Genomic DNA, 23,634 nt, shown 5'->3' with positions numbered 1-23,634 from the left:
TACTCACTACACTTTTTGTTTTTTTAATCCCGATCAAATGTCTCAGCCTGAAATGAAAGTAAAAACAGGAACTGTGCTGTGATATATTGAGCAGCAGAAATATCCCTTCAGTTCTGTTTCTAGTGAATGCTGGAGGGGAAGAATCAAGTTTTTTGAGCTAAAAGAATCTGCATCTGCTTGGTGTAAGTTGCTTTTTGTTCAGAGATTTTAACCATTTAAACTGTAAAAGTATGAGTTCTGCCATTAGTGTGGTCAGAAAGATTCAAAGTCTTTATTGTCTGATTGAGATCACATTATCTGCTTTTTAATTTTAATAGGAGGAGCTCTTTAAAGGAAAAATGTCCTCCATGTATACAAGCCTTCACGACAGTTATGTTTCAAACAAAGGGGTAGGACATTAAATATTCACCAAGTTATTCAATCAGTTTGGTGTGACACATTGTTCTTATTGTTGGACATGTTTTCCTCCCAAACTACATGCTGTTTAGAGGTCGACCAGCTGTGTGACATTAGCGGTGGTTTTGGGTTGTCTGACGGTCCTGGGGATCCTGCTCGCCATCGTCGTGCTGGAAAGACCACCACCTCCAAAAGAGCATGAGACACTTCCTGAGGGAACCGGTGGGAGCAGTTTCTCTACGGACGAGTGCCGGTAATAACCCCACTGCAGCGGCTCGCTGTCTGTAAACACCGCCGTGCCTTTCAGAGCCCACCGGGGACAGATAGGCTGAACAGGTTCACCGCTGTTATGATGTAATAAAACTGTTGAGTGGGCTTAATACTGTAGTAGTGAAGAATAAGTAGGTTTCATAATAGCTATGATGATTTAAGTGCAAGAGTCATATATTTTTATTCTGGAATCTATCATTTCAGACAGGTCTTGAGTGGTCTGAATGTGCCATTTAGGTTGCTTCTATAGAGTTTAATTTGCACATATACATATAGACAAGTGTATATAGTCATAGTTACATAAGTATTAGTTGATGGCTGAATTACTGTAGCTTTATTTTTTTCTACAATCTGAACAGCTGTGGATCAAAGGATATTTGTATATATACATATATATCTGTCAGAATTACCTGATTGATATGTATATTCAGGAATCATAAGTGATAGTTAACTTTAATGATAGTAATGATTATTTAATTTTTTAGATGTGATGATTCATCAGGTATCATACATAAGGTTAAATACTGAGTATTCTATGTAGTATGATTATAAATAACCATTTTCTCTCTTTATAGGATCGCTTTCGTCCATTTTCTTCTAATTTTGTGGCATGAAGTTTTTAGCAAGAATTTCAAAGTGAAATCACAAAACACACACCGTGTATCTACATGTATTGACTTAATGATTAACGATTCTCTAAATTGTCTCTTTACATTATAACTTTCTGCAGTTCAGTTTACAAAGAATTCCCTCAGCAGATGTCTTTGTTTTTGTCTTAGTATGGTTCTGGTGGAGAGCATCCCTCAGCATATGAAATATAAAGCCAATGTAACGCTTGGGGTGCCTCTGGAGAAAGCCTGGAAAGATCTTATCTCCATGGCAATGGACCAAGTGGATGTGGCCTCTTTCTACTGGACTTTAACTGGGGAAGACATCAATGTTAACTCTTCCTCTGACATACCTGTGAGTTATTGACTAAAACACCAATAAAACACTGTCGGACGGTGTTGTTGTGTTTCTAGAAAATTCTGTGAGTCTGTCCTCGACAGGGAAGGGATATCCTGAAAGAACTTGAAGAGTTGCCCTCCAGGAATGTATCTGTCCGAGTGGTGACCAGTGTTCCGAGCGTTAGGACAAACTCCACAGATTTAAAGATCTTGAAACAGAAAGGTTTGGTGTTCTTGTTCTCTTCATTCACTGCAGTATGTTCTGATTTGCAATGCGTTGTACCAGCCTCCTTCCTTTATCTGGCCTCCTCCTGTCTGAAGGAGTTCAGGTGAGGAACGTAAACTTTGGGCGCTTGACGGGGGGCGTCCTCCACAGCAAGTTCTGGATTGTTGATAGAAAACACGTGTTTATTGGAAGCGCCAACATGGACTGGAGGGCTCTCACACAGGTAACCACCAAAAATATGCAGATATACAGATTTATTTTAACCCTTCAAACACTGCCTGACAGTTTCATAATTCACTTTTTCCTGCAGGTGAAGGAACTGGGAGTAGTTATCTACAACTGCTCCAGTCTGGCAAAGGACCTCCATAAGATTTTCCAGTCCTACTGGGTGATGGGACAATCCAACAGCTCCCTGCCACAGCCCTGGCCTGCAAAGTATGACACTGACATCAACAAACATCACCCTCTGCTGGTTAAAACTGATAATGTCTCCAGCATGCTTTACCTTACAGTGAGTTCCTTTTAGGTTTCAGTTCCTTTTTACAGGACACTGTTATTTTGATGGAGAAAGGACTGGTGTGTCTTTTTACGGATAAGTGTGCGTATTATAAATTTAACCCGGACAACTTCCAGCCTTCAAACTGTAACCATGTGGCAGTCAGGTTTTAAAAATCTAACTTTTTGGTTGTTTTTGGTGGTATTAATACTCCTTGTTTGCGTTTCCGCAGGGTTCTCCACCATCATTCTGTCCTCCGTCCAGGACTCAAGACCTGGAGGCTATTACCTCCATCATCTCAGAGGCCCGACACTTTGTTGATGTAGCTGTCATGGAGTACTTCCCCACCACACGCTTTGAAAAGCCTCAGAGGTGAACCTGCCCCACAAAAGGAACTGTTTGTTTCCATCAAACTATTCATCTCTTTTTGCTTTACTTTGGATTCTGTCATTGAACAGATACTGGCCAATCATTGATGATGCCATCAGGACGGCCGCATTCGAGAGGAAGGTTAAGATCCGGATGCTGATCAGCTGTGGGGAGGACTCTGATCCAGCCATGCTGCCCTTCCTTAAGTCTCTAGCCTCAATGGACAGCACTCACCAGAATATCAGCATCCAAATAGTAAGACACAACATGAAATAAATGCACCTGCTGTAAACACGTATTTTTGCCACTGAATTTTCTTTTCTCCTTATTTTTTGTGCAAATAATCTCTCTTTCCAGAAACTGTACATTGTGCCTGTGGGAAACCAGTCTGATATTCCATATTCTAGAGTCAACCACAACAAATACATGGTGACTGATGAAGTAGCCTACATTGGTGAGTAACAGATTACCTTCAGGATTATTATTTCCACACATGTAAAGTTTAGTTTAAACTCACTTCACTTCATTCATGTGTTGAGGAGCCCATTTGTTGTTGCATGTAAACAAATTAATAATTGACCAGATAATGTTGTGTTGTCCCCCAGGTACCTCCAACTGGTCAGGTGACTACTTTCTGAACACAGCTGGAGTGGGTCTTGTGATTTCCCAGCATGCTCCTCACCCTGTATCAAAGACTGAGGCCCTGCAGAGCCAGCTCAGAGCGGTCTTTGACAGAGACTGGCACTCTGAGTTTGCTGTACACCTCGCTGACCTGGGACACCACCCAGACTGTGCACTGTCAAGATGACAGAAACGCCTTTATAAAAGTTACACATAAATACATTTTATTCTCAAGGCCATATTAACACCATAGTGTTGCTGTTTTTTTTATGTTATATTTGTCAAAATATGCAGTTTTGGTAGAGTTTTCTATGATATCCATGCTTAAAACAATATAAACCATACTCTTTAAAGTGAATGTGCTCTGAAAGTGAGGATAAAGTGGACATTTTTATAAATGAAACCCTGACTTCAGACGTTTAAAGTAAACCAGCTGTATCATTCTCGGTTCATTAACTATAATGTAATGCACCTCTACCTACAAATAAAATTTATTGAGCATTATCATTGATGTTTTTGGAAGATTTAGTGGGTGTTTTTTGCTGAACTAATTGTTGAATGCATGAATACTGTATATGCTGTATCATTAATATTAAATATATGTCAATATCCATGAGATTTGTAAACTAAATAATATGTGTGTTCAGAGTCAGTCACTGGCTGTCGACCACTTTGCTGTCCCTGGATATGTGTTGAATTGTGAAACACTATTTGTGACTATTTCAGTGAGTGATTACATCAGTAGCTGTGGTTGTTGTGACTGTGGTTACTCTTTACAGCGCCATAAACAGTAACGTTGACTGAGACAGCCTTGTGAAACCAGAGGATTGTAACCTGGTACTCCGATCAGAGAGCACAGATGTAATGGGACTGTACACCACAGGTACAACCGTGGCAATTCACTGCACCTGTACAACCCCTGTGTCACAGCCTTGGTAATTATAACAGCCAGTCAGAATATCAGCTGCAACTATAAGAACGACACAGACTGTAATTTTTGTGTCACCCAAAAACTCTATTATAGTGTTAAAGTGTTTTGGCTTTGTCCTTATGCACAATTCATAACTGATATCCAGTGTTGGGCAGTAACTAATTTCTAGTAATAATATTACAGTTTTTATACTACTTTCTCCAGTAACTAGTAGTGTAACTAATTACTTACACATTTCAGTTCTAATATTACAGTCACCACCCCAAAAAATAATTTGTTACGATCTTTCTTTTGATGTCACCCCCTACTTGAAACCCAGCAATCCAATCACATTCTTGAATATATTTTTCTAATTGTAGAGAAAACTAGCTTGGAAGACAAAAAACTTTGATTTTTACAAACAAAACTGGATTTTAATTGTCGCAAGTCTGAATTTTGGGGGAAAGGGACACAATTTAGTGGAGAGTAGCAGAAAAGTAGTTTTAATAGTAGTGTAACTAATTATATATATATTATATAGTTTATTTCTATAAATAAATAAGGATTTCTTTTAGGATCCCAGCTGCAGTTACAGCCATAATCACTGCAACAGCCTGATTCAACCTTTCCTGGTTGGATGATCATTATAAGTCTCAGTGGTTTCCAGTTGATGAAAGCCTTGTGTCTATATTTTTAATGGTAAACTAACTCCAAATCATTGGAAAAGATCATTGTCCAGATGTTTCCTTCCAAACTTCTTTTGTCTTCATGACTAAGTGGATCTGTGTGTGTCGTTCCCCTCCCTGCCAGTAGAGGGCGCAGTGACACACCTGCCGTCCCCACGTTGAGGCTGCAGGGCGGGGCTCCGGCTTGTGTAGTAGTACGTGTGCTTCCCAGCAGTTAGCTTGTGGCCAAGTGAGCTAACACTACAGCTGAAGTGAAGTGAGAGTCATGGTGCTGCTTGAAAATGACGCGGTAAGAACAAAAAATATTGTGAATAACTTAATTTCTGGACGATGTTGATTACAGACGGTGTCCTGTAGCTGTCTGACTGCTAACCAGCGGTCAGCCTCAACGGTAGACAAGATAGCTAGTCGGCACACAGACTCATTAGCTAGCTAGCCTGCTTGCTAACGTTAGGTTGAAGCTAACACTGGTTTTGCGTTAAACTGGGAAAATGTGTCGTTCTCTACTTATCTTATTATATTTTCTAACATGTTGAGAGTTGCACGGAGCCCTGTGTCACTGGTTGAGTGTCCTGCTTGACGCTAAACTTAATGTAGTAAAATAAATAGTCAAACTTGGACTGCAACGTTGAAACTAAAGTGAGCACTTTGTAACGAAATATTTGAGGACAGAACTAACTTAAGGCGGACTAAAGTAAAAAAATGTGGCTTTTTAATTTAGCCGAAATGTGTGTTACCTAACAGGTCCTTTAACAACCCATACACACTTGAATGTTTATTAGATGACTCATGCTTTGATGAAATGGGTCTTAAATGGCTCTCCTCTTTTATATTAATGAAGGTAGGCTAAAAACCTGAAACACCTTTTTAAATATGAAAGAATACAATTCAACAACACCGCTAACTTCCAAAATGGCCTTCCTTTAACAGTTTGAAACACGATTGCTATTAGTTTAGTCTAGATGTACTTGTGCTGGCAGTTATTGATCATTTCTCCAGGACTGGTAAAATATAGTTTGCCGGGGCATTAATATTTCTTTTTGCTTTATTGTCCAGTTCCTCACAGAGCTCACAAGGCTGTTCCAGAAGTGCAGAACATCTGGCAGTGTTGTCATCACGCTAAAGAAATGTAAGTGGATCCCTGTTGAGTTTCCGCCAATATCACCATTATCAGGCACAGACAGGAAGTGTGTGTTTTCCCCTTTCAACATCTAAATGTGTTTCTTCTTTTCAGATGATGGGAGGACCAAGCCAGTCCCCAGAAAGGGCCACACAGAGTCCTTTGATCCAGCAGACAACAAATGTCTCATCAGAGCGTCTGAAGGCAAGAAGAAGATTAGCACAGTGGTGAGTTTACTGGTTTTGTGTTTGGTACTTTGAATCTTTGATCTTTTGCTTTAAATGCTCAATTCTCATTTCTTGCCCTTTACAGGTCAGCACCAAAGAAGTAATCAAGTTTCAAATGGTAGGTTGATTGGAAGCTATTGCCCTGGGTCACTGCATGCGTATTTTCTTGACTAGCTCTCCTTGATATTAACAGACTTGTTAAACATTATCTTTTGTTTTCATAATAGTCTGTCTTCAATGAATGAGCTGTTAACACTCAATCAAATACTTTCTTTTCAGGCATACTCCAACCTCCTCAGAGCTCACATGGATGGACTTAAGAAGAAAGATAAGAAAAGCAAAAGCAAGAAAACCAAAGCCACCCAATGAGCAACAGACTCTTTAACATAACCATGGGTACCTAAACTGGCCTGTACTATCTGAGGGAATGGGAAAGGCCTCCTCTCGGTCTGTCGCCCCACCTGGCTTACTTCCCATTCACCCGAGGCCTCAGAATCACTGTTCATCCACCTGGTGACTGCTTTTATATTATGCCATTGTTTGCATGGTAATATCTCATCTTTGCCTGGTCAGTGCCATCCGGTGATCTGGAACAGAAAACCTGAGGATTTCTTGTAAACTCACACAGGACGAAGCAAGTCAACTTCATTGAATCTCCACCATTTCTGCTTCGGAGCCAAGTCTTCAACATCTGTGGCACCCCTGGAGCTAAATCCATGGAGCCCAATGATTATCTGCCTTTCAAACTATTTAATTGTTAGAGTCCCTATTTATGTTATATTTACGGCTAACCCGTGAGCTGTGCTGCCATGTTTAAATTTGACTGCGTCTTGAGAAGAACATTTAATATTCCAATCATTGGAATTTTGTTTTTGTTATTAAAAATCATTGAAATTACTGTTAAGTTGCTTAGAAATACAGAACTCAATCAGATCAGATTTGATGTACGTTTAACCAATTTTACAGTATTAAACTTTTTTTTAATTAACTTTATTCTATGTTTTTAGTTTGTTTTGAAGTACAATGAATATCATTATGCCCCCTTGTTTTGAACCACAGTCCTGTACGAGGCTGTCGAACTGGCCGTTGAATTGTTAAACCATGTACTGTATGGCTTCAGTTAATGTGGTTAATTGAAATGTGAATACCTGTTCTGAATGAGTTAAATAGCCCAAAACGTTAAAAGTTGTAGATTTACTGAAAGGCATTGAGTTTGAGTTATGAATACAGAGACAAAGTATCGGCTGTAATTCTAATAATGACATTTCTGTTGATCACAATTACAAGGCAGGTTAAACTACAGCCAGTATGTTTTGTCAAGCATTTGTATTGTCTTGTCATTCTCCTGAGTCCTGCCGCACAATTTAAGTTCAGAAATAAAGTGCTTTGTTAAAAGTCACTGCATGTATTTGTTTTGGCCTTTGTGATAAATTAGCAAAACAATGACGGTGGTAGACGAGCGATGTAGAAAAGGAGACAGTAAATACACTATATACACAAACACATCTCTGTGCTGAACTGGTAAAAACAGTCTTGAGTTGTGGTTGAGAGAAGAAGCATCCTATAGCGCTGTGTTCCTCTTGTCCGGTCTCTCCTTTGGGGAGAGCGCTAGGTGGCGCTGTCGGCTGCTCTCCTCCTGGTATCCCTGCTTCATGAGGCTGGTCACATACTGGAACATGGTCTGCATCACGAACACAACACACATTCAACTGGGGGTCAGGGTCCCTTATAGGTGAAAGACATTCTATTAACCAAGCTTTGAATTGTGTGGGAGGAAAATGATAAATATTCTCTTGTGTGCTCTTAGTATCACCAACAAATGCTGGAACTGTTCTCCTACACTCATAACTGACTGTGTATTGATAAAAGAAAACTAAAATAATTCATTTTATGCTCATATTTTTGAAGCTTTTGTGTCCTGTGATTAATCATTCAGCCAGGGCCTTGGAAATAAAGTGTGTGAGTTAGTACTAAAAACGGTGCTATAAGATATTGTTTGGGTGTCCACAAATACGCACCAAAGCTGGAGTGTATAATAATAAATAAAATCGTTCAATTTCGATTTTGGAAGCTGGAAGAAATAGGGTTGGTCATTTTGATTAATTGTTATTTAGTGATCCTTGTTTAATCAACTGTGAAGATTTTATTATCTTCAAACTTTAAAAAATAAACAAAAAACAATTACTCAGAGGAGATTCCTTGAGACAAAAACCTCTCAAATTCTGGGCCTGTGGTCTAATATGCATCTATTACAGCCGTCCTTGACATGAAACAGTTTGGGGACTCCTGATTCAACCCACTAGAGGACAGTAGAGGCCTTTCATTGGAGCAGATGAACAAAGATACACATTGTAACTTTAAATTTAACATTATTCTTCTCAGGATATTTTCATAATCACTGAAATATAACACAACATACTATCTCTAAAAAGTGCCTATAATTGCTTAAGAAAATATATTTAATCTTTTTTTTCTCTTATATATCTGTTTTGCCAGAAGTAAATAATGTCTTAAACCCCCCTAATTTAGTCCACTGCCAGAAAGCTCAACACTAAAACTAAATTCACGGAATTAAAGAGACGTATCTATCTTGTGTAGCAGCAGGAGTATTCGAGCGTCTCTGTATTAATAACACGAGGGATCTTGAAGTGACATAACATGATGTGACAGAGCCATGTTCTATTTTCTCACTGTGCTCATGTATGGTTCAGTGAGATGAACATTTCACATCAGTCAAGCTTGTGTTGCACTGGTTTCCATCTTGACATGTTACATGGTGCATTAAAAGAGACGTTCAGAGCTGATGCGAGCTGGACACAAACCATCACCGCTGCTCACTGGTTGCACACATCAAGCCCTTTTTTTTTTTTTACCCAGAATGGATCTCTGCAAAGGTCTCTGATAAACACCCACATAAGGAGACACAATGACACTCCTTACCTTCCATGCCTCCTCCAGCTCGGCTGTCCACCTCTCCTTCAGGATGGGCTGCACGGCACAGATGAACTCTGCTCCTACGTACTGGAAAATAATTATGTGAGATACTCAGTGACGTGCTTGTGCCTTGGAAACTAGGCTAGCATCCAGTTGGTGTGTCACTGAATTGTTAGTGTTTGCAACAGTAGGTGTGTTTCCATTTTAGGAGTGCATCAATTCATTCAGCTGCTGTGATTTTAAGGGTCTCGGAGTAATGAGTGAGTCTGATAAAGAGCTACAGCTATCCGCTCAAATTAGAATATGTTCGCTCGTCTGTAGACAAAGCAGCATCACAAAAACAGGCTGTGTTCAGCACCGTTGGGAGCACTGGGGTCTTACACTGTAGTACTTAGGTGGGGCGTTGTAATGATAATGGCTTTTTCCCAGCTCCAGAGCCAGAGCTTCCAGTCTCTCCAGCTGGTCCAGTCGAGCCACGCTTTTCTCGATAAAAGACATCACCCTGAAAGAGATGGGAAATAAAAGACTCAGGATTAGCCACCCAGCCTGATTGATCCTCCCGTTAATCATGAATTAGTAGCAGGCAGAGAATAACTGATAGTGTGACACTCTTCTGTGTTGAACGGTTGCATGGTGACATTTCATAAACTCAAATGCCAAGAAAAATAAACACAATTGATTGTAAATCTATCAATCTGGTTCACACTTGAGGCAAAACCAACTGATTGCACAATACTTAAACCTCCTAAAAACATATTTTTCCTGCACAAAACATAACAAGATCAATTTCCTTTGTTGCTTTGTATGTGTGTCTGCCATCTCTGCGGAGTGTGTGCGTGACAGTTTTGAAGATGAATAGGTAACAAAGGATTTGAGATGTTTAGCTCTCTCTTCTCTCTGTCTCGCTGCCACAGTGGACATTTGTACTAATGTCCCTGAGTGTGCGGCTGAAGGGCCATTTGGCCTTATCACAGAATTTGAGAGCAGCCTGTTCACGCTGTGACGTGTAACACATTTTGTGTGTTGCTGCTGCGATGCCACGCCAGCCTCTGTACCTTCAGGTCCTCAGGCAGTAATTGGCTGCTTTGGCCTTGTGTGTAGAGGAACACAGAGCTGCCTGATGCACCCTGGGAAACAACAGACAAGTGGCTTTGATAGATGCTACAAGATCTGTCTGCAGCAGGGCGGTAAGCAGCGTTATAATGATTATTATAATGACCACCTGAGGTGTTTGGCTCTCCCTCTGATCTTATGATTTATGTCTTCCACTGTACTGTGTGCAACATGGGGTTTGATCACGTAATGTGGTTACACAAATCTAAATGAAAGGTGGAAGCTAGAGAAAAATAAATGACCCTAAAAGATGAGTCTGGTGATATTCTATATTTTTCTAATGAGAAAACGAACAACTACTGCCTGTAGCAAAAGCTTGAATCCATATATTTGTGTTTAGGAGGAAAATACAGTCAGGATTATAAACTGGTGTCTCACAAAAAAACTGCCCAAACCGTAGTATCAAGAATTTCAATGTAACAAGATCCGCTTTTATATAATTCATATTGATAACTAATATCCAGTTCAGTTCTAATTAACACATATGGAATATGACAGGTTAGGAATCACTGCACAAGATCACCAAATGTGTATTCATCCACAGCTGGAAATAGTCCACCAAAATGCACAATTTACTCCTGTTTGAGGAACATTTTCTAAAAACTACAGTGCCTACCAAACACAAATCAACACATTTGTTGACAATAAGAAAATACCTCATGATTTCGGCCATGTCCTTTTTTTGCACAGTAACAGGGATGGTCATTATGACAGAGGCCAATTAATGAGCTTGCAAATATTTGTTTCTTAAAACATTTGTTGGGGCTTATATTGCCTTTAATTGATAGTGACAGCTGAAAAGTGACAGGAAAGGGGGAGAGAGAGGGGGGGGGGGATGACACACAGCAAAGGGTCTCAGGTCGGAGTTGAACCCAGCCCCGGCACATACAGTACCAGGTGAGATATACAGGCGCCCCGAGCTGAAATACTTTGACCTTTTAGTGTAAGCAAGACTAAAGGGTGCTGGATATAAATATGCTCTCCTGCCCAGTGTACACCATGCAGTACTTGTTCTGTTCTGGTTGATACTAATGTGTGTGACTGACCGTAGACCGTGTGCCCTGAGCTCCCGGCTGCTTCGCAACCTCTCCAGGTCCTCCACGTCTCGGAACAGGAAGAAGACGTCCTTGCATTCGGGATGGGTCTCAAACAGCCTGTTACCAAGACAACAACAGCAGCACGCAGCCATCCATGAGCCTCAGAGAGCCGCTCGTGAGGAGCAGCCTGTCATATTCATCCCCGACACAGACAAACAAACCTCCCCCTGGGTTTCCCAACTAAGATGACATAAAAATAATTTTTTGTGGTGCTAAGTGTGAATGTGCAGCTAATCAACATGGGGATTAGAGGCTTCTCTGCACCCCAAACATTGAATAGAGATCTGATTGTGCCTTCCTGATCTTATTCTGGTTCTTCTTATCATCACTGCCCTCTGCTCCGGCTTTTTACACCCAGCAGCTGCAATCAGCGGCAGGCCCAGGTGGATCTGCGGGTTTGTTAGCCAGGACACCCATACCCTTATTTCCAACTGTGATGAGCCTCTTCAAGAGCAGGGTCAGAGCCTCAGTCTTACGCTCCTGCTAGAGTTGTTCTTTTACAGATTTAACCGCAATCTATTTCCTTAAGCACGCTGCCATCCAATCAGAGAGCCTTCCTGACTCCAGCTAAGGTACTTGTGATAAGTTATTCTACTAGAATACACAGTTGCCTCCTCTGGATGTGAGTTGTGTTGTGCTCACAGTGAGATGCAAGGTTGGTTGTAATGCTGCTTTTTCTGCATGAGCTTGGTGTCAAAGGGAACATGAAAGGGAAAAAAAGGACAATGAGGGGCATCAGAGGTTGTGAGGTGGAACATGAGCATTCAGCTTTGTCATTAAGGGACTTGAGCTCAAAGTTGTTTTTAATGGTAAAGTAACACTGAGCTAAGCATTAATAATAAATAATAAATTAAAATACATGTGGGTGTGGCAGGTCAAAGAGGAGTTATTCTATTTTCAGTTTTTTGTTCTGGTTGTTCCACACAATGTGTTTTTACACCAGAAAAACAGAGCACAGCCCTCATGAATAAATGCATTAGATGTCTATAACATGTGGCCCTCTTGATAGATAAATGAATAGAGGTGCTGGGAGAGGTATTAGAGAAGTGATGGTCTCTCTAATGGCAGCTGTGCAAAACATGAGTAGCACTGCGCCCTTTGACAAGCAGATGATAATGCAGAGACGTCTATTGAAATGCAATGTGTTGACGTGGCCTCCGAGCTCTGGGTAAAGACAAAATGTGAGTGAGTGTCTTTGCATCCAGGCCCCTGTAGGGTTGAGAGTGCCCTGACTAAGAAACACATTTTCATATCTCTATTGCTGTATTTAATTCTCATGTCTGCCTGTTTTATCTTAAATTGAAATTTACTCCCTCACTGTTCATGCTTCCTGCCTAACAGCTTTACTGATGTGAGAAAAGAGGAAATCAGCTGCTCTTTGTTTTCCACCAACACAGCGGAAACACGCAGAGAGCTGGTTATTTTGCTCCATTGTTTGTGTGTCCTCCTTGTGGACATGGGTGCGATACATATGCAGACAATTCTGCACTAAATTGCTCATGTGGAATTTTAATTGGCGCTATTCAGAGGTTGTATTCATAACTCATTTCTCATGAACAGATCCTACAAGAATCTTATTTTACCTAAATTTGACAGAAGAACACCCCCTTGCCATGAAATAAGGTTTGTTAAATTCCCAGGAAGCACACAATAGAAGACAGGTGATCCCCATTTGCTGTCTTACTGTAACAATTAGTGTTCAGTAATGAGATACAGGCCTGGACAGCCTGGGGGCCCCGGCCTGGCCTGAAAGAGGCCCATGTATTTCCAGGCTAACCCGATAAGGTCAATCTTTTCAACTGTTGGGGTCACCCGGGGGACACATGGCCTTAACTGGGCTACCATCCAGTTGCCCAGTAGTCCTTTTACTCCAGATCCAGCAGCTGCAGCCTGTATGTCCGCCACTCTTTAGCATCGTATTCTGTCATTTGTTTTATTTCCCTGCCAAGGGCCAAAGACGATTTCCCGGACGCTGGTCATCATCATAATTGATAAATTGCATTTTCCTGCTGGCTGATGCCTTTAATTGTAGTGTGGCAGACCTGGAGCCGTGTGTTATTACGTAATGTTGTCAAGATGTGATATGAAGTGATAAGACGGGAGGAGGGGCGTTCTGCTCCGAGGTCTCAGCGCAGCAGAGGGAAGATGGATGTTCACTCTCTGACTTGTATGAAAAGGTCAGGCACCATGTCATCGTCACAATGGATCGGGGTAGACCTTCTGCAGACGTCTTAGTCTTGGGCCAGCAGGTCACAACGCAGTGCAGAGGTTTCACTAAGCTGTCTGATAAGGTTAACCTGAAAAGTCAACATCTGCTGGCCCTTTAAACACACATGGTATGGGGAAATGCCATTGAGGAAAAAGTTGGAACCTATTTGGCTGTAAATTACTGCCACACCACTTCCACAGAATCCTGTCTTAAAGTGAAAAAATATAACATATCCACAGAGAATCAGTGTTTATAAAGGATACTCAATATAACCTGATAATACTACACATAATTAGGGAACTACAGGGGAGCCAGGGGGGAGTTTGGCTCCTCTTCATAAGACACATCATGTGTGAAATTTGTATGTATATTGTATATGTATATTTTTGCCATGCATTTTACCATTTATTATTGATGTCATTAAGTGAGTAGTATATATCAGATGGGCTGACATACCGCAGCTTTACATTATCTCCTACACTTCTAATCAGCCACCTAGATGAATCATGTCTTCACTTTTGAGTAATTTGACATCTGGAAAAGTACCGGCGAGTCTCGAGCAGCTTACCTGACGAACATAATAATCCCAACTTTGGCTATATCGTCCCGGATAACTTTCCACGACTCCTTGATCATCTGGATCTGATCCTCTCTGGGATACGCAGCAGCAACAGCAGCATCCTCTGTGTTCCTCTCTCCAAACTCTGCTTTTGCTGCCAGACCTGATATTGCGCAGCCCATTCTTCATATAAAAAAAAAAGAAATAGCCGATGATGTTTTTTGCGCGAATCCAAGAGGGGGACAAAAAACACAAGGGTTAATTGATTTTGTGCCAGAGGAAATCTGATGTTGTTGGCATGTGGTTGAAGTGCGCGACTCCAGTTGCGTCCTGAACTCCTCTCCTCTGTTGGGCTCACGAATCAGTGTCAAGTTAGCAAACGGGCCGACAGGATGCAAATTCTGGTCATTGGTTCAAAATAAAAACCCTCCACGATGCGCATATATTGAGTCGTAATTAAGCTTTTATGTTGAAGGAGGGCCCTGTTGACTTCCGGTGTGTTTGTGGCTGCCTTGACGCAGCTTTCAAAGGCGATGGTTCAGTAAAGAGGGAGACGGTGCGTTGGTAACCTGGGGCACAAAGGATGGGCTGTGCAGTCACTTTAAATAAAATATATCTAAAACACATTAATGAAGACACACACACACACACACACACACACACACACACACACACACACACACACACACACACACACACACACACACACACACACACACACCTTATTATACTGCCACTAGCTGTTCCTGACGGTTTCTGATTAAAATACACTGATCAGATTACTCAGATAGGTCCATTTTATGGATATTGGCTTCACATCCTAATTGTTTGGGGTCGCACAGAGCTCAGTGCTGTATGTGTAAAAATAATACTAATAGTTGTTAAATTATTTCCCCCCATTACTTCTGACCTTAATCAAACCCAATCTGTACAAAAATGGTAACCCTATTTTGCACAAACTGGACTTTTGATGACATTTGATAAAGGCACACACACACACACACACACACACACACACACACACACACACACACAAGAAATACTCACTACGTTATATAGGCAAATACTAATGTGTAATTTCCCCTAGCAGACTTCTGAAACTTGTCATTAAGTTAAAAATCATATTTAAAGGCAGTTCTCACTTAAATTCATCAGGATTTACCAAGCTGAAAAGACAATATGAAGTGTGTTTTTTGAGTGGCGGGGTCTCCAGACCCCCAACAGAATGTGAAGGTTCACTTTTTGTCGTATTGATGTATTAATAACATCATGCTCATTGCATGGTGTCCTTTTATCATTAGTGTCGTGGTGCTGCTTGGTCCTTGACCCTTCTCACATGTTATGTACACAACACTGATGAAATAGTCTCAACTCTCCAGAAATACTGTCTCAGTCTTGTACAAATATGGAAGTGTCCATTTCACCAGCTGCTCATGGAAGTTGTAGATATAACTAGACTGACTCACTTAAACCACAGATGGATTGTAGTGGGACAATGCATTCAGGGATAAGGTTCTGTGAACATGAAGCAAACTATATTATGTTGTGTTATTCTATGTTTAGTTTTACAGGTTTAGAGTATAATATTTTATGTTCATCCTCATGTATTCACATTCTGGTTGTCTCACACTAGTTAGGAGGGGTGTTATTCATTGTGACATGAGCTAAGCACATTCCAAAGACCAAGGCTGTCTCCTGTAGAGTAGGGCATCAGATGTGTTATGACTACTGCTTATCAGACATTAGACGTCACCAATAGATATCCTTGGGAAAGAGGCATATAATAGAGTAATTTTCTTTGTTCTAGTCAGTTGATTCTCGAGACAACTCGGTTTGCTTGTATCCTGTGTTGATGCAAATAAATCTTGCACGTGGAGTGAAACCGTCAATTCTGGGTACCTTCAGTGAGAGTTTGTGGTCTCTCACTAGAGTCAGATAGACATCGTTTGAGGTGCATTGAGACGGAAAAATGAAACCAAAACATTTGACGAGCCAAGCCAGGAGGACAAGATGGGTCCTGGTTCCGGGCGGACAGCCCTCACTCCACCACAGACCGACCACTCTAAGTGCACATACAAAAGATAAGCAGAAAAACCTTTTCTAAATGATCTAATCTAAAAGTAGTGTACTTGAGATGCACGACAGGGTGAAGAGGGACCCGATGTGGACAATTACCATTTCTGTTTTTATTGAAAATATGGGAAATTTCAAGTATGAAACAATATATTTTCTGGAATGGAAATGAAAAAAAGGTTGCTGCTTGCCAGTATTTACATGAGGCCAATCTCTCCCAAATGTACAGTTTCATAAATAATATTAAAGAAAATAGACAACTTGTTGAGAAAAAATAAAGCTCCAGTGATACAGTGTGTGAAAACAGTTTTAAAAGCAGCTACAGTAGACGTGGAAGCAAATTACTGCTGTGCCCACATGCATTAAAAGTCAACAAATGTTAAAAGGAAACTCTTTGGTGTACGCTCAGAGACTTCTCTCTCGAGACTTTAGCTCCTTTTTTGCTTTCCCCTGAAACTCCAGCTTACAGTTTACATGGTTAAATGATAATAAAGTGATTATGGCAAGAATCACCAACAGTGGAAGGGAACCAAAAGGATGCATATAATAATAAAGTAGAACCTAATCTTCAGTTTCATACGGGAGACTATATATGTATTTTTACATAAACGTGTATTGTACAGTGCAGACAAATACCCTATGTACAAATATTGCAATACACCCTCACCCCACCCTCACCCTCGCCAGTGACCAATAATATCCCTTTTTTGTTTCACTGGTTTCAACATCACCACGGTGACCCCTATACTGAAAACAATGTGCAGATTTTTTGGGGGGAAATCAGGAAGGTAGCATCAGGTAACAGGCAGTTAAAGTTTCCATTTGATAGTCTGTCATATTAAAAATGTACATAATTTAAGAGCTTGTGCTTAAACTCTGGAACTTCTCACGTAAGCTTTTCACTAGATTACTTTCTGTCATCTTCAGGGCAGCAGACGTTGCGGCACAGTCTGATTCCTCCTGGAGAGCTTTGTCCTCGTCTCTTAGTTTGCCAGTTTCTCTTGTTATCAGAGACGCCTGACTGGCTGTGTAGCAGGTCCTTACAGGCTCCTGAAGGTTCTGCACTTCATGGAGGGGAAGAGACCCAAGCATGTGGTCCAAGGAGCTCCATCTGCACAGCAGGGGGTTGTGCTGGGACCAGTCCTCCACCACAGGACCCCTTTCCTTGTCTACTGTTGTCCTAGGACAGTCTGCCAGAGGTTTGTGAAGGTCAGAGGAGCTACTGTACTTGTGTGAGCAGCCATTACACCTGTTTGTACAGCGCTCCAGCATCCCGTTTGGCACAGTGCAGCTGCGGGTTACTTTTGAGAAGTGGGAGGTCTTTGTGTATTTGGTGCGCAGCTCCTGTACGTCAGGCCAGTGGGAGGTGTCTGTGGAGTGAGGGCTTTGTGGGCAGGTTAGTGGGCTCTGGGACGTGGCTCCAGAGCTGGGGCTCTGGACTGAGCTTGAAGAATGCTCTTCTTGGATGAGCGTCTGATCGCAAGCGTTCGATGGCAATCTTAGGTTGGGTTTACCTGCATACATACACAGAAAACAGACAAAACATACAAAAAATGCTTTTCAGTTTTCTCCATAAATGAGCTTAACAGGTAGGCTACTGCAAAAGAAAGCAACATGGCATCATTTGCATCCTATTTACCCTTTTTCCTTAATTGCATCTTCTCCTCCTGGACAGCAGGCATATTCTTGAAGCCCTGATTTGCTGTTTCTCGGTTCCTCTGCCAGACTATTGGTCTGTTATTTTTGATGCGCTGACTGTACTGACGTGCCAGCTGGAACACCTTGTTTTTCATCTTTCCCATGTCTTGTAGGATCTGGTCCTCGTCCATACTTGTTCGGAAGTTAATGATCTTGGGTAGTTGGCCGTGGTTGACATGGCTTTTCTCTTGAGGCGAGGGAGACCTGCATGTCTTAGAGTCCTGACAGGATCCCCCCTCCACTGCTGGAAAGGTTGCGGTGGGTGATGAGATAGAGGAGTCATCGGAGACAGTGCTCGTCTCAGACTCTTCTACAATCGGAGGCGGTTGCTTCCTTTTTTCATCATCTGAAGTGTGTGAGCTGATATCCTGTGCTGCTTCTAATCTTGAGTCATTTAGTTTCTCCTCTGCAGTCTGCTGGACTTCCTGGTTCCCCTTCTCCATTTCCATGTCTTGCCAAACACTGAGCATGTCTGATGAGGGTCTGAACTCTTCTTCTGTGGTAGAAACATCTGCCAGACTCGGAGATTTAACCTTGGCTTCGACTGGCCTCTGCAGTTCAATTTTTTGATGAGTGTTGGTGTTTTGACTCTTCTCTAAGCCAGGAAGGTCAAACACAGACCAGGAAGTGGGGCGGTTCTGAGAGAGGCCTTTCCTGTGGACTGGGACGGCCTGCTCCTGAGGACCACTGTTGAGCTGCCGGCTCAGGTGCCGGACCAGACCCGCTGGGATATAGGAGAGGCTTTCCCTGCGCTTGATGCTAAAGTTAGCATCCTGGTCCTCAGCGTGTTCGTAGTATCTTCTGATCTTGTGGATGAGGAGCCGATCTTGTTTAGAGAGAGTAGACCTGCGTTCCCCTTCAATGAGGGTGCTCAGTGCAGGTTCATGAGCAGGTGTTGACAGATCAGCTGAGTTCACCTGTGGCTCTGGGGAAGAGGTGGCCAAAATTTGGCTCTGTTTCTCTAAGTCTGTGCTAGCCGAGGGGCTTTTGAAGGCGTCATTATCTATTGAGGGTGAGGGGCAGGCGAGGGAACCCAAGTCCTCTGAAACCAGACTGCTCCGTCTGGACAGGCTGCTGATGAAACGCTCAGCTATCAAGCTTGCCTGGTCCAATACAGAGGAAGGTAGGATACTTTTATTGTCTGAAAGCACCTCCTCTTCCTCCTCCGAGAGCTCCCCGTTTGTCAGTACACTCGTCTCCTCCACTTGGAGACCAGAGGAATCACTCTCGCCGCCTTCTTCCTCTCCAGTTTCTCTTGAGGTATCCTGAGGTTCTGGTGTGTTGGTTTCTTGTTGCAAAGGAGAGATGGGAGACTCGGGGTATTGGGGGTAATACACCTCCAGCTGATCGCTCTTCTTCTTTTCTTGAGGGACACAGTCTAGAGGGCACAGCTCCTCCACGCTGACCTGAAACATGAGAGCAGTGTTTGCAAAGTGGCATGTAATGAGCAAAAGAGACATTATGATGGCAAGCACTCTCCATTTCCCATTCACTTAATGGACCTTTTCAAAATCAACTAGACGGTTTAATCTAAAGCATCCATGATTTATGATGCATGTCTTTTATCTTTGCTTGAGTTTTATTACACTGACCTATTTCTATGTGAAATATCAAAGTGTGGTAAAGTAGACGTTGTGATCACATTTGCAGCTTGGATGCTAACGTCTCCTTATTGGGCCATTTTCGTTACCCATAGCGAATTAAACGATGATCGCTGCCATGTCTGTGGCTCGTACAGTGTTCATAGTGCTGATGTCTCCCTAGTCAGCCATAAATCTAAATCTGTTTCCAGGTGGTGCCCGCTCTTTTGGAGTGCCTGCAATTGCAAAAAAGTGCAGCTTGAAGCTGCGTGGTGGAGATAAGGTTGGCGAGAATAACAACCTCCACTCCGCTCAGACGACGAGCCGTTTCACAAAGTGAAACAGGTAAGAACTGCACCTGGCTTTGAAATACAATGCTGCCTTTCTCAGTGGGAGTGCCGACCACAGAACAGCAGGGTGTGTGTGTGTGTGTGTGTGTGTGTGCCAGGCATTTTAATTTCCGGGCACTAATATAGCTCCAGGAGTGATTCAAATTGGCCTTCGAGAAATGAGGTGCTTGTGGCAAAGGGCACCTATTAGATAGAAAACTTAGTTGAAAGTCTAATGTAGTACTGAATCAGCTTGTTCTCATTTAGATTATATAACAACAGCAAATACCCAGAAAATGTGTTAGAAAATAGGCTTAACAACCAACCGTGTGACACAAAGGGCAGATGAGGATAGATGGCCACTCTCTGACACAGTGAATGAACGTCACACAATTCAGAGATGTGTGGAAATGAATGGCTGTGAGTATACATGTATTCAATGCTTTAGTAATTACCTGTGTGGCGAGAGTTTCTTTCACAGCCACATCTACATGTTTTTCCTTCCACTTGTGAGTTTCTACCTCCTCGCTCTGCGTCGTTTTCAGTTCAGTCGGATCTCTGTTCTGGTCATCCTGAAAGAGCAAAAAAACAACATTAAACTGAGAATTTGTATCTTCAATCATCCTAGAGATCACACTGTGAGGCAGCATGAAGCAAAATAATCTGTCACAGCAGGCAACACGTCCTAGACACTTAATGTGTTTTCAGGTCAGCCTCGGAAAATCCACTACAATGGTCATAATAAAAGTCTTTCAATTTAAATGACAAGTATTAATTCAGAAACAATGCTAGTATAACAATTAACCCTAACAAAGAGTTTCTAATTATGAAAATTCAGAGAGGAAATATGATTAGGAAATATGATTACCAAAGAGCCAAGCTCTTGCTATTATAATGATAATTTAATTAGATGGCTACATTAACCTTTGAAGTCAAACAACATTTAACAGGGAACATTAAGCCACTGGCTCTAATACAAATGCAAGCATGGTTTCAACAGCATAAGCTTCAGCATCAAACATATCCCATGAACACAATTATGAAACACAGCACACTGTAACTACACAGATGGGGAAAACATACAATCAAAGGAGAACATGCATGCACAGTGGGATGACCTTCAACTCCAAAACAAAAACAATGCAAGCAAAGACATGCACCAAGTTTGACTATGTTTTAGAGTCCACTGTTAGCAGATTGGGAGAACTTCAGTCCATGCACTTTAATATCATGAATTCAACCTGGGGCATTCAATGTGCACAGAGCAAATGGTAGCAGGTGTTAGTTGGTTCGGTTTATGAAAGGATAAAAAGAGGCAGAGGGACGAGAGCCAGCGTGGGAGAAAGAGTGGCAGAAAGTACTGGTAAGCCAGCGGAATGGAGCAGGAAATGGGAAACCCGTGGGTGGCAGAAACCCTCACCGTTGTGAAGTGAGTAGAAAGCAAAGCCCTGGCTTTATAGTGCCAGCAGGAGATGGCTTCCAGCACTGAGCTGGCAAAGTCGGCTACCTGGTCGTCTCCCATCAGTATATCTTCCTTGTACCTCTCCTCCTCATCCTCCTCCTCCTCCTTTGTCTCCTGCAGCTCCAGCCCCCCCTCACTGGGTGACGATCCCAGTTTTGGGTCACTGTCAGTAGGACTTAGCTGCTCCAGAGAGTCCCTTCTGGGAATAAGATCCTCCACACATGGCCTCTCAGCCTGGGGCTCGTCTAGACTGGAGGTCAGCGTACTGGCACTAGTGGCTGGCTGAAGGGAGCACCTCTCCCCCAGCAGTGCACCCTCACTGTCTGCATGCTGTAGCGTAAGGTCATAGATATGTGGTTTGTTATTGCAAGGCCAGTGCTAGAGCCATGACGTGATTGCAAGGTTGTAAATGGGATGGAGTCGTCATTAAGCTGCTTTCTGCTTTGGGTGAGATATGATTTTTTGTAATCCAAGTATATTCTGTGAAGATTAGGTTTGCACTTTCTCATATTTGGTTTGAGTTCTTTTGCAATTAGAATTTAAACTGCTCAGTCAAAACTGGCTAAACCATATCTCACCAATGCATAATGACCTAAAAAAAGCTTTGAAATAACAGAATAAAAAAAGGCTTATGAGGGTGTAATAAGATAGACAGACAGACATTCGGAGATCAGATGCTTACCTTCAAAACAGCTGCATGTAGAACAAAGACAAAGAGAGGGAGGAGGAGAAATAAACAAATAAGGTTGTCAATAAGTATGGAAAAAAAGCCTGCTCAAGTCAAATATTACATGACAAAATAATCTGAATACCACATGCATCTTGTACAATTATGGTCAGGACATAATCTCTGCCTCCAAAATCAGACGAGTGAGGCAGTAGTTAGTCTAACCCAGACTTAAGGGAGGCCTTGTGATTAGATAAATACCAATTAGAAACATCTTCCTCTCAGAGGCTCAAACTGGACATGATGCAATTAGCCAGGATGTGATGACCTACTCCCTCACCGAGATGGGAAGGTTGACATGAAAATTGCTTCTTCATTACACTGGTCGAAAAATTGATCTGGACTGGGAGCAGAGAAAAACTGGGGACAAGAATACAGAGGTTTTCTCTTTCATAATGGCAAATTAGAATAAATGAGAGCAAGAAGATCTGAAGGCAAGGCTGAATTTGACTATTGAAAAGAGCTTGTGTGTGACAAAGCCCTCGACCAATGTGGCATATAATTAACTTCATTATGGGTCAGGCCAGTGGAGTAGGAGTAAGTGTCTTTTGATCTGTTTTCCAGGTGTCTTTGAGGGAGAACAAAGCAGAAGTGTCATGGAGATATGGACAGCTTTTATTAGAAAGACATAAAATAACCTTGGTAGGCTGCTCGGCCACTAAATAGCAACCAGGACGTGGATCAAACTGACCCTCTGTTAATAAATCTTCTCTTTTGGCTGCCAAAACCTTAGTGAACATACAGTGACATAAACGGCAACCTCACAGTGTACCAACCTTTTGTGCTCCTTATGATTTGTTTTGCAGGCTCTAAAAAGACAGAATTGAAACGATATAATACACAAATGGTGTAAACAACACTCATCAGCAATAATGCATAAAAAAAAGACACAAATAGATAGATGGAATAGGGGTCTTTAACCTGATCTCCTTCTCCCATTTCGCCCTCCAACATGGAAGTCGTCAGCTTGGTAGTACTCTGTTTTCTTCACCCTCTCAGGACTATAGTAGTACTTCCCTGGATCTGAGCAGCAGAAGGATCCATCATTACACTCAGAACCACAGTTACAAAAACAATTTTCTCTACATTGATAGATGGTTATGGCCTTCCTGGTAAATTAAACAGCATTCCACATTTTCCACTGAAAATTAACCACCATCCTCTTTTGTGAGCAGCATCTTTGGTTGCTACGGAAACAGCTGAATTGGTCCTAGCATAACAGACGTTACACTTACAGTTTGAATTGTCCAGGATGGCTCCTTTTGCCTTGAAAGAAAAAGACAGCGCGTTTAAACACAATTCTCCGGTATCTGAGAAGAAAGGACTGAAGGACGGTGTTGTTTACCTTCTGTGGGACAATGGTGTTGTGGTTCTCAAGAATGAGCCTCTTAATGTGATGGGCCCAGAGACGCTTCTCCTCTACTGACTTGGCCTGTAACAACAAGCATGTTATTTAGAAAGAGTCGGTGACATTTAATAAAGATGCAGCAGATACGTCCATGCTTACAGGACAGAGACATAATAAAAGGGCAAACCACTGGCTCTAGAAAAATCTAATTCCTGTATTTTCTTTGCTTATCTAAAT

General features: G+C 41.9%; 4 protein-coding genes across 6 annotated transcripts in view; 2 read left to right on the top strand and 2 right to left on the bottom strand.

The window, feature by feature from the left end:
- The first annotated feature begins 60 nt into the window (after positions 1-60).
- LOC127355505 (5'-3' exonuclease PLD4) lies at positions 61-3,941 on the top strand. The gene is made up of 11 exons (XM_051386461.1): positions 61-182; positions 318-389; positions 489-649; positions 1,446-1,629; positions 1,716-1,836; positions 1,935-2,062; positions 2,150-2,350; positions 2,568-2,707; positions 2,794-2,959; positions 3,062-3,158; positions 3,310-3,941. The coding sequence occupies exons 2-11, from the start codon at positions 339-341 to the stop codon at positions 3,510-3,512; spliced, it is 1,452 nt and encodes a 483-aa protein (XP_051242421.1). The 5' UTR covers positions 61-182; positions 318-338; the 3' UTR covers positions 3,513-3,941.
- Positions 3,942-5,073: 1,132 nt separating this feature from the next.
- Positions 5,074-7,667, top strand: srp14 (signal recognition particle 14). Its single transcript, XM_051386636.1, has 5 exons — positions 5,074-5,210; positions 5,978-6,050; positions 6,156-6,268; positions 6,354-6,386; positions 6,548-7,667. Exons 1-5 carry the CDS (start codon positions 5,187-5,189, stop codon positions 6,635-6,637), a joined length of 333 nt encoding a protein of 110 aa, XP_051242596.1. The 5' UTR covers positions 5,074-5,186; the 3' UTR covers positions 6,638-7,667.
- On the bottom strand, positions 7,448-14,528 carry xgb (x globin). The gene is made up of 5 exons (XM_051386563.1): positions 14,190-14,528; positions 11,362-11,469; positions 9,584-9,704; positions 9,209-9,289; positions 7,448-7,949 (listed from the first exon to the last, which is right to left on the bottom strand). Exons 1-5 carry the CDS (start codon positions 14,360-14,362, stop codon positions 7,830-7,832), a joined length of 603 nt encoding a protein of 200 aa, XP_051242523.1. The 5' UTR covers positions 14,363-14,528; the 3' UTR covers positions 7,448-7,829.
- Positions 14,529-16,346: 1,818 nt separating this feature from the next.
- LOC127355415 (pleckstrin homology domain-containing family G member 3) overlaps positions 16,347-23,634 on the bottom strand; it is a 30,654-nt gene continuing 23,366 nt past the window's right edge. For 2 of the 3 annotated variants that reach the window (XM_051386282.1, XM_051386262.1), the window contains exons 11-19: positions 23,395-23,481; positions 23,285-23,315; positions 22,971-23,072; positions 22,826-22,858; positions 22,005-22,015; positions 21,281-21,652; positions 20,316-20,432; positions 17,893-19,357; positions 16,347-17,767 (exon numbers count right to left, since the gene is read on the bottom strand). In XM_051386282.1, the coding sequence (XP_051242242.1) occupies positions 17,109-17,767; positions 17,893-19,357; positions 20,316-20,432; positions 21,281-21,652; positions 22,005-22,015; positions 22,826-22,858; positions 22,971-23,072; positions 23,285-23,315; positions 23,395-23,481 (2,877 nt within the window). In that variant the 3' untranslated portion in view covers positions 16,347-17,108. The remainder of the gene's footprint in view (positions 17,768-17,892; positions 19,358-20,315; positions 20,433-21,280; positions 21,653-22,004; positions 22,016-22,825; positions 22,859-22,970; positions 23,073-23,284; positions 23,316-23,394; positions 23,482-23,634) is intronic. The other variant, XM_051386273.1, reaches the window with a different exon arrangement.

Source organism: Dicentrarchus labrax, unplaced genomic scaffold (genome assembly GCF_905237075.1).
Source record: "Dicentrarchus labrax unplaced genomic scaffold, dlabrax2021, whole genome shotgun sequence".
NCBI lineage: Eukaryota > Metazoa > Chordata > Actinopteri > Moronidae > Dicentrarchus > Dicentrarchus labrax.
Note: the sequence above shows the minus strand (reverse complement) of the source record. Positions and strands in the feature narration are given on the sequence as shown.

Excerpts from the sequence above, each read along its gene's own strand:
- LOC127355505 (XM_051386461.1), top strand. The coding sequence starts at position 339 with ATGTCCTCCATGTATACAAGCCTTCACGACAGTTATGTTTCAAACAAA. Across the intron at positions 390-488 it reads GTTATGTTTCAAACAAAGGG|AGGTCGACCAGCTGTGTGAC; the intron begins GTAGGACATTAA and ends CATGCTGTTTAG. Across the intron at positions 2,708-2,793 it reads CGCTTTGAAAAGCCTCAGAG|ATACTGGCCAATCATTGATG; the intron begins GTGAACCTGCCC and ends GTCATTGAACAG.
- srp14 (XM_051386636.1), top strand. The coding sequence starts at position 5,187 with ATGGTGCTGCTTGAAAATGACGCG. Across the intron at positions 6,269-6,353 it reads AGAAGAAGATTAGCACAGTG|GTCAGCACCAAAGAAGTAAT; the intron begins GTGAGTTTACTG and ends TGCCCTTTACAG. Across the intron at positions 6,387-6,547 it reads AAGTAATCAAGTTTCAAATG|GCATACTCCAACCTCCTCAG; the intron begins GTAGGTTGATTG and ends CTTTCTTTTCAG.
- xgb (XM_051386563.1), bottom strand. The coding sequence starts at position 14,362 with ATGGGCTGCGCAATATCAGGTCTGGCAGCAAAAGCAGAGTTTGGAGAG. Across the intron at positions 9,705-11,361 it reads CTCAGGGCACACGGTCTACG|GGTGATGTCTTTTATCGAGA; the intron begins GTCAGTCACACA and ends CATCTCTTTCAG. Across the intron at positions 7,950-9,208 it reads AGCTGGAGGAGGCATGGAAG|ACCATGTTCCAGTATGTGAC; the intron begins GTAAGGAGTGTC and ends TTCGTGATGCAG.